Raw genomic sequence first — 13,740 nt, 5'->3', positions numbered from 1 at the left:
TTCTCTGCCCCGACGTTCTTTTGGGTTCTGCTTTGGCTTCCATTCTGAGGTGGCACCACCTGCACAGGCTGGTGTCACGCCAGCTCCTCGCCTGGCCTGGGTCGCTGGTCGTGGTCGCTCTCCGTTAGGGATGGTCTTCTCGGAGAAGAGACCTGTGACTATTTTTTTTTTTTTCCTGGAAAAATAAAAAAGGAACAGTCTCGCCTGGAGGGCCTGGAGCAGGTCCGTGTCCCCCCACGGGGACATCACGCCATCCTCCTTCCTCCTGAGGCCGCCCTGCCCCGGGCGCTCCATGGGACACGTCGCCGGCGGGACAGCTCGGGGCGTCGCTCTCCGGCCCTGCCCTGATCCGCCGCGCTCCGGCAGGTGGGCGATCCCCGCTCAGGTGCCCAGGGACGGAAAGGGGCACTGGACCCAGGCGCGTCCCCTCCAGGACACGCTTCTGACAGCGAAGGGGAACAAACCCGCCCGTCCTTCTCCCAAAGGCGAGGGGCGCGCAGCCACTCGGGCGGGGCTGCACCACCCAGGCAGCAGCCGGCGCCGCAGCCCCGAATGCTCCCAGCCCAGCGCCCGGGCGGGAGGCTCCGGCGCTGGGGAGCCTGCGCACCCGCGACTGCGGCCGCCGGCACCGCCTGAGGGGCGACCGCCCCCCCGCCTCACAGGGGCCGGGCGCCCCCATTCCACTGCGGCGCCTGCGCGCCGCGGCCCGTCCCCGCCACCGCTCTCCCGCGGGCGGGAACCCGGAAGTGGGCAGCGCCGGCGGCTCCCGGCGGGCCGGCGGGCAGCGGGGGCTCCGCCGGAGGGGCGCAGCCGGCACCCCGCAGCGGGGCAGCGGCGGCTGGCATGGTGCTGGCGGCAGCGCGCCGCGCCCGCGTTGCACGGAGGAAGCCCGAGCGGAGCCGCGATGGAGATGCTGCTGCCGCCCGTGTGAGTGCGGCAGCGGGGCGGGCGGGGAGGCTGCCGGGCTCCCCGAGCCCGCCGGGACGGCGGTGCGGAGCGCTGGGCAGGGCTGGGGGCACGGGGCCGGGCCCAGCCGCCCAGCAGCGAGCTGAGCTACCGCGGCGCTCCGCAGCGCGCCCATCCCGCGGCGCGGCCGGCCCGCTCCGGGCCGCTCGGCATCGGGAGGGAGCGGTGCCCGCGGGCAGCCCCTGCCCCGGCGGGGGGCAGCCGGTGGGGGGCAGCGCTGGCGGGAGGGTCATGTCGGCGACCGGGTGGCGGAGCCGGTGTCTGGTGCCCGGCGGGCCAGGGCTCCCCAGGGCCAGCGCTGCCGCCCCGGGGTTTGAGATGCCCCGTCGTGCCGCTGCCGCCCTCTGCGCTGCCCGCGTCGGCAGGGCGCTGGGGGCCGGGGCGGGCATGGGGCCGGCGGGCCGGGCCGTGGGGCAGCGGGCGGGCAGGGATGCCGGCACACCGCGCCCCCCTTCCTCCTCCCCGCCTTCCGTGTGCCTTCCAGCTTGCGGGGACAGGCCTTTTTTTATTTATATTTTTTTTTCCTCCTCCTCCTCAGTCCTTCTGCTTCCTCCATATGTGGTCCCAAATTACACTCCCCGTTTGACTCAGCAGTCATGCTCATCACACTCTCGGTTTTCTGGTTATTTAGTTAAGCATCTTTTTTAGTAGCAGTGCACTAGGCAAGCCACCTATTTCGAGCTGCACTTCAGTTGGGTTGATCCAGCCTGTTATATGCTCCAGTTCAGCGCAGCTTCATCCCGCGCCTTCGGGAGGTTGTTTTCAGGTACGTGTAGGTGAGGCTTTTGGGATCGAACCAAAGGGAACCAGTTGCACCAGCAGTGACCTAACTGGTGAAATGGTAAGAGATGCTCAAGTAGCTTCGGGCAGACGAGCTGTTCTAGAAATAGAAGGCATGTGACTGACTGTTTTGTAGGCTTCATTACCTTAAAACAAAATCATCCTTTGTGACAAACTAGTGAAACTTCAGAGAATTAATGTATGCTTCATAGGAACTCCTCCATCTAGCCACATTGCTTGGCAGCTCTTTACAGGCAGCTCTGACCAGCGTTTCTTGCATATATGTATGTGATGTGTATATAGTTTCTATATGTGTGCAGATATGTACACATCAGTATTTGATGTATTACTTTGGAATGTAAAAAGCATTCTTATCTTGTACTTGGTATGTCAGTGGTATAATTAAAAGCTGTGTCTCTTCTTCACAGTTGGTCTTTGGTGTTTTGAATGTTCCCTGAAGTCAGTAACTTCTGTGTATCATTTTTCTGAATGCTGATCACTACATATGTCAAAGAATTTAGAAGAGTAATATTCAGTGTAAAGGAGTTTGCTAGATAGGATGTCTTTTTTTTTTTTTTTTTTTTTTATACTTCCATACAGCAGCATGTGCATGTGCTCTATAACATATAACTTGATTTTTTTTTTTTTTTTCTGATTGATGCAAATTTCCTGTCTTGCTTGGCCCCTTTCAGCAGTGAGTTTTATAATTTTCAAAACTGAGCATGTAAGTTTTAATTCATAGCAGTTCATGGTACAGTGTAGCAAGTTCGTAGTTTGAGTTCTGCAGAGGGACCTTACTTTGTTAGCCAGTGTTTTACAGATACTTTTTAAAATTCCTTTGTTGCTTGATGCAGTTTTGTGCTGTTTTGCTCCAAAACTTTGTAGCTAGTTTTAGAATAATGAAAAGTAGACCCAACTACTTTGCTTTGCATGTTGTTGTAGTACGCAGAATATAGAGTTCTGGGTTAAAATCTTAAATTATAATTGAAATTTTATTTTAATCTTCCTTAGACATGCCCAGGTAAAAAGTTGTTGGTATGGTGGAAGAGAGGCTGGGTTCAATGCATATGTTCAATTTGACTATTACCGAAAGCTAGTAAGATTGAGTTTTCGTTTGAAATCAGTTCTCTGAGGTAAAGTGACTTCAGTGACTTTGCTTATTTCCAGCTTGGTGGTTCAGGAATATAGTTACAGTAGTGCAGGTAAAAACATCACTGATGCTAAGCATTTTCTGAGTACTACAACAATGTAATTTGCCTTGCAAAAATAACATTGTGATTGTAAACACGAAACTCATTGGCTTCACTTGGCATAAAAAACCCACTTGTGGTTTGAACAGTCCTAGTGCCTGAGTGGTGTGCATAACTACTTGTCTGCAAAGGTTAGTGGCTGTAGAACTTGGGTATTTCTTAGAAAGAGGTAATTGTAGACACAGTTAATGACTTTTCATACTGCTCAGTTTTTCTCTTGCTATTTTGTGTGGGTTTTGAGAGTAAGGAAAATTAAGGTGTTGGTCATCTTTTGCTTTTCAAAACATTGAGTGGATCAGCAAAACTACCCAGTTTTTCTCATACTCACCTATATTTCATACTGCTGCTAGGGAAAGCCAGGACAGTTGCAGTAGTCATCACGCGGTCTTCCTGTCAGAGATGAAGTGGGAGCTGCATGAACCAGTAAGGGAGGTCCTGGTGGAAGGGCAGAGAGCAGCTTTTGTCTTGCAGGCAGTGAAGGCCTTGAGAGTCAAGGGTGATGGATGCTGTGTTCTGCCATCGATTTGTATGGGCAGCAGGCTAGAAGTTCCCAAACCTCTGCCCCTCTTCTCACTTCAGGGTTTATTGGAAATATTCTGGAGCGTCATCTTCATGTTTTCCTTAGTGGAGACTGTTGTTAGCCCTGGGTGCTTCTGTTAGCCTTGCTAGTGTTGGTCACCAATTTTTTGCTTCCTTAGGAATTCTACCTACTCTTCCACGCTGTTGGTAATAGGGAAATGAAAATTGCTTGGAGTAAAGAATAAGCTGAAGCACAAATCTTTTCCTTGTCTCCAAGGTGAAAGTGGAGAAGATAAGAGTGACAGAACTGGAGATTAGACAGAAGTATTAACTCTTCTTTTCTCTTTCTTTCCAGATGTACCAAACTTTGCCATCAGAAACCCTTGGATCTGAAAGATGATAACACTGAAATTCACTGTCCTGTTACAGTAAATCCATGGCACATGAAGAAAGCTTTCAAAGTTATGAATGAATTAAGAAGGTATTACTTCACTGTATACATCTGCCTGGAGTCCATAATACATTTTTAACTTTAAGTTAATAATAATAGTTTATTTATGCAATTTCAGAAGTGTAGCTGATGAAAAGGATCAAATATCCATTGAAGTGATAGCTGAATAGTAGTCATGTGATGATAGCTCAAATGTTTTTCCCCACATAAGTTAATCAAAGCTAGGTTTATGAGACTTGAAAATTATTTAGAGGTTGTATTTAAGGAGTTACAGCTACTGGTCCTGTCTTATATGTAGTTGATACTGGATAGATGAGAAGTGACTCTTTAGTTGGCTCTTTGCATGTCTGTTGTTGATTTTTGTGGTAGGCTGTGAAGTGGATAAATGGTAAAATTTTGTATTCTGGAGGCAAAGGTCACAGTCTAACAAATGTAAACCAACTGACAGTATGCTCTCTTTTCTTTGTTATCTTTTGCTTGTCCCCTGGTGGAAATTGATGAACTCCCAAATCAAATGTTGAAAGTAACTTTTCTTAATAAAGTTTTATGAGACCTTGAGTGATACTACCATCAGTTTCAGCAGAGCTGGGAGAATGGTGCTGATGCTGTTCTTAGCACTCATATTGATTTATTTTCTACATACGAGTAGGTGAGATGGTGTTGAAAACTGTGACAGCTGGTAATTAGAACTCACAACTGAGCTGTGGTAATTAGAACTCACAACTATCACTGACAGTAATTCAGTTTTATAACTAACAGCAACAATGGAGAAATTAAATAAATAAAGCCTTTCTCTGGCACAGACAATACCGGAGGGTGTGAAAATCATGTAGTCTTTTGTAATTTCCCATATAAGATTAAAAACTGGAGAGGCTTCACCTGAAAAAAGTCAGCAACTGATACCCTATTAAAGTATGCCTTTGATCTTCGCTGTTATGTATGGGTAAATTGTTAATACTATGGTAGAGACTGTGATCAGATCAATGCATTTATCTGTCTCTGACAGATTGTACTGCACTGGAAGAGGGGAGAAAATAATATGTTGACTATATGACTTAAACGCAGCTCAAAGACTTCCTTAGTCTGAGGATAATGGCATAAGGGCAGAGACTATTTTTCTAGTATGTTAACAGCCTAGTTGCTTTATGCTGGAAGGACTGAGACTTGTTGCTTCCCCTTCCTTACGCCTTTGGCTTTTTCGAGGATCCCAGTAACCAGATTTAATTTTTCAAAACGTGTAATAGAGCCTGGCTAGAGTCAGCAGCCATGACTTCTGAAGGATGAGCAAGAGTTTGGATGAAGAAACAGTTTTCCAGAATGAATCTTACAACAGTTTCAGAAGTCAGAAACCTTACCTGCATTTTGTTGTCTTGAGAGTAAAAGATTCATGGTCTTCCAGCAGAGCGCATTGTTGAAGGCCTAGGATTATTTTCAGAATATAGTTTAGTTTCCATGGTTACTCAAATTTGAATTGCTGTAGAAGCAATTTGAGCAATTTTGCCTTACATGTATAAATAGTTAAATTTGGAATAGGAGTAGTGTCATGCAAACCTTAACTATTTCTTATTTAATAAGCTTGCTGATACAGCAATCTTTACTATTTGAATACAGCTTTTAAAATGGTAAGTGCTGATTATAAACATTAATATTTGCATTTATTTGTTTGAATTAATACATGGAAATATTTTAGAAATGTTTCAGACTTTGACTTTAAATGAAGACTTAATCAAGGAAATTATATTTTTTATTTTATTGACTACATTTTTAAAGTGGTTTCTGTCTCAGTTCTTCTCATTAGTGTAGCACAAGCAGGTATTTGCCAGAGCTATACTCTCCAGAAAGTGGATAACTAGTGAAGACATAATTTGCTTAAGCATCTAAAATACATTGGTTTTGGAATGCATAAGTCTGTGAGTTTATATTACATTTTTGGCTGCTGTCAAGTTTCCTGGATCTATTAGCTCTTCAGAGGGTTTTTCTGTGCCTTCAAATTTTGACAAATTTGACTAATTTTGTCCTTGGTATTTTTTGCATTTCATTACTCACAATTACCTCAACACTGAGTCAGAGAGATCATTAGGATAGCTAATCAGTTCTTGATATGTGAAGAAATTACCCTCTGATGCTTATCTTTGCTCTTCATTATAATTTGCTTTTATCACAATGGAATTTGACCTTATTTATATTTGTTAAAATCTTCATTCTTACAAACAAGACTGTACCAAAATCTTTTGAAGATGTGGGTAATGACCTTTCTCTATATAAACTAATGAAGAACAACCTGCTAGCTGGTAAACAATTATTGTTCTTAAATCTATACTTTTTTTTCCCTCCATTTCTTGTTTCCTTCACCAAAATGCTGTACTCCCCAGGCCTTTGTTCATTCAGTCACTATACAAGCAAATGGTTAAAATGTTGCTTCAGAACACAAGCTTTTCCAAAATAAATTGGTGTGCCCTCATGAAGGTGCTGAGTTGCCGTGGAAGCCACAAGATGCTTGCAGCAGAGTACGTGATTAAGTTTATAGGCTTTGTTTCTTTATCAGTAGTTTATTTAGCTTGTCAGTTTTGTAGTAAGCGAGGATGTATCCATTCACCTAATGCAGTACCAGACTAGAGATATATCCAGAATACCTCTGACTTGCTATGTCTATATATGTGCAATGGAATTAATTCGCTGGAGTTTTGCATTGATGTGTTTCTGTTGCTTCAGGCTTCACTGTTCTCTTTGGTATTTCTTTGCAGCTAAGTATCAAACCTTTTGTTCCTGTTTTCAAGCTGCGTGCAGGTGTCTGAAAAAGCTGGGTCTGACCTCTTATGTGCAGCTTTCTGTTTAAATTTTTGTATAATAAATGTAATGGTTGTTTTCAAGCTCCTCTGAATTCTGTGTTTTATCTTAGTATGGTCATTACCTTATATTAAACATATTTTTGTTAATAACTGTATCGCAGGCTAAACTTACAAGATTTAAATAGACGTTGTAGGTATTAAGAGCTGAAAGGGGGAAAATATTCTAATACTAGGATTGCAATATGGCCCCAAAGGTTGGCCACCGAAATTTTTGGTGTGTGACCTCCAGTAGGCAACCTTACTTGAGGCTGAACTCAAAGATTCCTTGTTATCTGTAAGATCTTATTTCTTACCTCAGTTTTTTAGTGTTTGGGTAGATAAAATTATTTTTTCGATCATAGTTATTCAAAGAGGCCCAGACTTCCAGTGAAAAGATTTTATAAATTGGACTGATACAAATTTTTGTTATTCAATGCAAAAAAAACTTCTATGCAAGAGATCGCAATTATCACAATTCAGTTGTCTGGTTTTAGAGTTCTGTGTACCCAAGCACCATCTGTAATCCGATTGAGTAATAGCCATGTGGTTGTGTAACACATTTAAAAACAATGCTTTATCAACACTATCTGCCTCCTTCTTTTGAGGGCATGGGAAAAGAAATTGTGAGAGAAGTTATATGATTTTCTGTTGTAGTTCACTTGATAAAATTGCTTTCTTTATATTTCTAAATAGTCAAAACTTGCTGTGTGACGTGACGATAGTAGCTGAAGACATGGAAATTGCAGCGCATAGAGTTGTGCTAGCTGCGTGCAGCCCCTACTTCCATGCCATGTTTACAGGTACCACATGTTTCAATACTTACTGTGTTCTAATCCAATCCAACTGTATAAAGCTCAAAATTAAAAGACTTTTGCTTTTTAGGATCTCCTTTAATATTTAGATAAACCAACACGTACATTTGGGTTTCCTGATGGATTAGTTTTTGCAGTCTAAAGACATACTGGCAACTTATTCTATGTTAGCACGATGAATGCTTTAAAAAGTCTCCTTCATTTAAAACAATTTATACATTAAATAAGCCAGGAGTAGTAGATTTGTTATACCCTTCAAGGCTGTAGTAATCTCACTTGTCCAAAAGAAGGTTAAAATAACTTCCATGTGAATTTTGGAGTCAATTGTGTCCTTTAACAAGTACTGCTGCTATGTTCTATAGTCCCCAAGTACTGTAGGCTGTTAGTAGATATTAAAGCTTTCCATGGCTTTGGCAGCCTATGGCTGGAGTGCATGTTTCAGTATTTTTAGGGTAATTCTCTGTGACAGATGTACTCTGCATCATTGCCACAAATTTTCTGTGCAGGCTTTATTCTGCCTCTGCCCGCTCCACGCTGGCCAAGTTGTTGCTTTGCTACTACAACAGGAACGCTGAAGGCTTGTGACGCTGAGATGGGTTCAGATATGTAGGAGCCTCTGGCTGAATTCCTGTGCTGTGGATTTAATTTCATAATGGTTATAGACACATTGAAATCATGTGGAATTTGGTGTAAAAGTGATAATGCTACTAAATGCATGTTAAAATTAATTTTTGAAGTCTTGCCTGTTCCTTCTCACATCTCGTGCCATTTTAGTAGCTAATGTTGACTGTCTGAAATGAAAAGCATTCTCTGCAGCATGTTACTTCTAAATACCAGCTCAGGTCGAGGCAGAAGTGTGACTCTTGGGCTATCACTATGCAAGCAAAATGGAGTTTTAATAACTTAAATTGTGTGCAACTGGAAGGTTGAAATATGAAATACTGTTGTGTCCTGGGGAAGCAGCTGATTATTCTTGATTTTATGTGCAAATATTTGACATAACCAAAGCTACAAGTGGAGTCACTACTAGCAGCAACAATGCTTTAAAGTTGTGTGTAAAATTATATATCTCTTCCTCTGGTAGTTTGTCAAGTTTGCTTTTGCATTTGAAACAAGCATTGCAGGTGACTGATAGATTCTTTCTTAATTTTTCCTGCTGTCCTTCAAGTTAGAAAGAAAGCAGCTGCTTCTACAGTTCCCTTCCATCACCTTAGCAACAGAAACACAAGCTTCTTACATTAGTTCTGTATTAAAGATTAACTGTTGTTGACTGTCACATTGAAAATACTCTTTTCATGGAGTGTAGTTTTATATTATGCTTTCTGTGGTTAAGACATTTCTGCTTGCCCCGACTGCCCTTTCTGTGAAAGAGTTTATTACCCGTGAGGAGTGCCAGTGCTCTAAGTGTCCGTGGCCACTCTCCAAAGGGAATCGCTGAAATCTTGCTTCTTCTCTTGCTTCAGTCCCTTTACAAATGTTTAGCTTGTTTTATGTTTTTAAATATTCATCTCCTTTGACACCCAGTGGTGCAGGAAGTGGGAAGAGTTTAACCTGTACATCTGTGGCAAGGTTAGTGTGGTTGGTGAATTAAATTGGTGGGAGTTTAAATATAATTCAACTGTGGCTTCAAGATTTATTGACGGATTTTCATACTCCTCTCATAGGCTGCTTTCAGCAAGGCCCAGCTGTGGTGTTGATGTATTTCAGCCACTCCCCACTGAAAAAAATCCTAAGTTCATCATAATTTTTATCTCCATGAACCCTGCAATTCACACTTCTCTGGATTTGTATTCTCATCCAGTGATCTGCAAGTTCAAACAAGCAAGTTTGATCCCTTCACCAGCTACAACCAAATGGAAAAGTATATTCCTCCATCCAGAATAAAACAGTAACTGAAAAGACAGTAAGAAAAATTGCACTTTAGTGCTTCAGGGTTAGTTCTTGACTAGAAATTAAAAGCTCATATTTAGACACGTTTGCAGGTTACTTCCATCTTTCTCTGAGTCGTTAGGTACTGACTGCTATGCAGGCCAGGATATAGCATTAACTGAGATCAAACCTTCTGCCTCGGGATTTTTTCCTGTTTGCACTTGTAATGGTAGAAGTAGCCCCATTAAATCCAGAAAGAAAAAGTTACTGCCTTTTAAAGTAACAAAATCTGTTATGTTAGTAAAAATTATCCTATGGGGGAGGAAGGGGGAGAGATTAAGCATTTGAGACTGTTGTTAGGAATAATTCTTTCTTCTGTAGACAGTGGAATTCTTTAGAAATATGTATTGTGATCAGAATTAAGTACACTTAAATGTTTAGAGGAAAGTATTATAAAACATCGGTAAAGGGACATTTTAGTGGCCTTAGGGCCTGCCTTGGGACAAGTGTGACCTGACTTTGTCTTTTCTGTGATGGCAGTTGTCCTCAGGGAATTACCTGCTGTCTTTGCTTCCATTCTCCATTTGTAAAATTCTGTTTAGATTAAAAAAAGAAAAGCCTTCCTTACAGTACTTTGTGAGGGAATGTATAAGCTTTTTAGGTAGCATTTTAGTAACTTCAGCTCAGCTAGTGCTCTGCTGCTCCTGCTTGGGAGGTTAGAAAGCAAAGCACTGAGCTGGTCCATTCGTGATACACTTTCAGTTCCCAATGTGCTTTCCCTTCTACTTGCACTATGTTTTCCTGTCACTAACAACTCTGTGGAGATGTGGTGGTGCTGCCTCCAGTCATGAATGGAGTGGCTCAGCAGGTTGAATTCTAGACTGAGACTGCCTGGTGAGTGAACCTATGATTTCCTGCATATGATCTGTCAAACAAGTCTGGAACACAAGAGTGTTCCAATCTAGAATTGTTGTAAGACTGCATGTCCTTTTTTTTTTTAATTTTAATTTAATTTATTTATTTATTAGATTCTGGGCTCTGTTGTTAAACAGAGAGAATGCCTATCCATTGCTCTAGAAGCCTTGACACAAAATCTGAAAACAGAACTAATGTGCTTGCAGAATATCAAACTCTCCCACACACACGATTTTCCCAAAGGACCACCTCCACAGCAGCTTGCATAATAAATGACTTGCAGCATGCATGCTCTGAAGATCAATAGGTTTAATCTGTGTCAAACTCAATGTAGAAACTTGGAATACAGGGCCCTGCAGAGAGCACGCTGCAATCGTCTTTCAGTGGTGTCGGGAAATGATTCAGAAGAGCAGGTGAAAAGAGAAAGTTCTAGGGGGCTGGATTTTGCTGGTTTTGAGGTGGTTCTTCATCAGTGTTTTCCAGAATGCTAGCAACCTGTGCTGCCATTAAGTAGTAGTATGTTGCTGTAGATCGTCTTCTTCACTCCCTACCATTTAAAGGGTTGATTGATAATGCCATTCCTTACCCTTCAGCTGAAAAAAGTCATTAATAATAGTAGATTTATCAGTGATGATCCCTTTGTCAAATGCGCTGGGTAAAATGCATTGTTTGTCACTAATCCTGGAGACCCCAGGATAACGAACAATGAAAAAGGGTATGTATTTCATAAAGAAATATCAGCAATGATAAGCATCTTCTGATTCACTTCCCCATCCTGTCTGCTCTGTTGTTGTATACATTGAATTTGTTGCCTCATCAATACCCTTATCTCTAGATGTCTAGGGGAAAGAAATAAGAATACATCCAATAAAGAAGAATAAGAAATGTGTGTATCCAGAGACTGGGATATACTCTTCCAAAGTCAAAGCTGATATGTCTACCAACATAACTGGTGTAGTTCATGTTTTGCTTCTCAGTGCAAGTTGATGCAAAAAGGGGTAAAGGTCTGAGATGACCAGGTGTGTGGTTGGTAGTCGTGGATAAGGTTATAATCATTACTTCAAAATGTGTCTTTGGGCAATTACTTCAAATATAAGCAGAATGTTGCATTTTGAGAAACATCATATTTTAGAAGGTGGAAGCTATTTTGCAGGCCTTCTTATGAAGATTGGTTGTGGCGTATGGCCAATATGTCAGCCTCCACAAAATGGGATCCAACAAGTTTTCCCTTGCTTACCATTTTATCTTAGCTTGAGTTTTAACTGCTATAACAGATGTGTAACAGAGGTGAAATTGCTGAGAGAGTAATAAGTAGGCAAGCAAAGAAATATGTATGCTAGTTCTTCTGTGGGGATATACATTTTCTTTTTAAAGTAAAGTGACTCCAGACTGCATTTGGTATGCTCCTTCGATTAAGAAGTTAATAAAGCTAGAGTATTTTAATAGCTTGCTTTGCCAGCAAAAATGTTTTTGTATGCATTTGAAGAGTTTTATTTAGGCTTGATAACAATATTTTCCTGATACTATACGCTGGTGAAAATAGGTCACCTGCAGTAAAGTATTAACCCAGGTAGCATTTGTGTGATGGTAACAACAAAACCTTTCTCTTTGGATGGATGAAGGAAAGAAATTGAATTATTATTATAATATGAAGGTTGTTTTACTATCACAACTGATCATACACAAAAAGTTCTGCTTCTGGCAGGAGCAATTACTATTAAACTTTTACATATGTGCTGTATTTCTATCTAATTTATTTGACAAACTGTATTTGTAGGTGAGATGAGTGAAAGCCGAGCAAAGAGAGTTCGAATAAAGGAAGTTGATGGCTGGACTTTGAGGGTGCTTATTGATTATATTTACACAGCAGAAATTCAAGTTACAGAAGAAAATGTGCAGGTAAGAGTGAGAATATTTTCTGCAAAGAAAGAGATGTAATGTGCAGAGTAATTTATTTTGTCAGTGTGGTTCAACTCTGACGTGAAATCTCATCTGCAAACTGGAATTTTTTTCAGACCTCATGCTTTCAAAGCAAGGAGTCATGCTGTTTTAATTCTGGGTCAAATTCAAAGACTATTGAAGTAAAGGAAGGGTCAGTTCACTTCAATGGGCTTTGCAAGCAAACCTAATGAAATACAATAAAATAGGTGGTCTACTGAGCCTAAAATTAATGCTGTTGGTCACCTCTGTACCGCCCTTTCTATGATACTTTAGTGCAATTTACATAAACAAAGTAGATTTGCTTCTAAATGTGAAACCACGATCTCCAATTAAGCTGTTCTGTTTGTTTTAATATATTTTTTTTCCTACTAGCCTGCGGAATAAATTATTTTCTCCTGCTCAGTCTCTGCACCTTGCCAGTGGCCAGTTGTGGAGAAAGTTTTAGGTACTACTGTTTGCTTGGTGTTTTTTAAATCAACTAACATCTAGCATGAAGGCTTTGCCCATCTCACACAAACAGAGCTAGTCAGTTTTTCTAATCAGCTGTAGCTTAAGCTGAAATTTCAATTAGAATAAAATGAACACCAAGTTAGAAAATATAGCTTCTTGCCCTGAATGTTTTCTAGCCACAAATCTTGAAGATGAACAGGGTAGACTTTTGTTCCACTGTCTTTTGAGATTTGGTAAATTTAAAACTAGTTGCGTGACAGGTGACATATTTAATTCTCTTGTTTTTCTGCTAGCTCTTTGCCCTTGTTTCTGGTCTTGCCCAGTGCCAGATTACCAGCAGTTATTTTGCTGCTTTTACAGGGATCAAAAATATGTTACTGTATTTGGCATTGAAAACTTCTGTTGCAATTGTGTATTCTGAAATTAATTGCTTTTATTGGGCATTAGGCTGAAATTAATAGTTTTTAATTGGCTCTTGAATCTGGTGAGGTCTCTGCTAGTTTTAAGTATGCTTGCTTGAATGCCTAGAAATGAAAAGTATAACTGACTTGAAACAAAATATCCTATTACTAAACCCTATATATCTTAGGTAATACCATGAATCTTAATTCTGCAAGAATAATTTATTGTCACATACTTCTTAAGGAATTGTTTACTTCTGGTCTGATGATAGGTGTATGTAATGAAAAAAATAACTGATATGATGTTGTATCTTGGCAATCTGGTGGTTGTGCAAATCTCTATCACCGTGAAAGACCTTGGGCAAAATCCAGAGGCGTCAGAAATTCCCTAATAGACCTCTTCTTGCTTGCTCATGCTGGCTTTTCATCCTTGAAGCAGAATATTCTGTCTTGCTGATACACCTTAATGACATTAATCTTCTACTTTTGATGCATAATACCAGACTGGATTTAACAGGCAGCCTGCTGTGTTTCGGCTGTAGGTGCTGCCTAGGAGGA

At 41.4% G+C, this 13,740-nt stretch overlaps 1 protein-coding gene across 8 annotated transcripts in view; it reads left to right on the top strand.

Moving 5' to 3' along the window:
- The first annotated feature begins 224 nt into the window (after nt 1-224).
- Nucleotides 225-13,740, top strand: part of KLHL2 (kelch like family member 2) — a 57,756-nt gene continuing 44,240 nt past the window's right edge. Inside the window, exons 1-5 of one of the 8 annotated variants that reach the window (XM_065061390.1) lie at nt 711-927; nt 3,871-3,996; nt 6,339-6,473; nt 7,488-7,594; nt 12,168-12,289. In XM_065061390.1, coding sequence (XP_064917462.1) covers nt 905-927; nt 3,871-3,996; nt 6,339-6,473; nt 7,488-7,594; nt 12,168-12,289 — 513 coding nt within the window. In that variant the 5' untranslated portion in view covers nt 711-904. Of the gene's footprint in view, nt 367-710; nt 928-1,585; nt 1,733-3,870; nt 3,997-6,338; nt 6,474-7,487; nt 7,595-12,167; nt 12,290-13,740 lie in introns of those variants that run through there. The other 7 variants (XM_065061392.1, XM_065061393.1, XM_005502504.4 and 4 more) reach the window with 7 other exon arrangements.

Source organism: Columba livia, chromosome 4 (assembly GCF_036013475.1).
Source record: "Columba livia isolate bColLiv1 breed racing homer chromosome 4, bColLiv1.pat.W.v2, whole genome shotgun sequence".
NCBI classification, from domain to species: Eukaryota; Metazoa; Chordata; class Aves; order Columbiformes; family Columbidae; genus Columba; species Columba livia.
The sequence above is the reverse complement of the archived record's forward strand: the minus strand, read 5'-3'. Positions and strand labels throughout refer to the sequence as shown.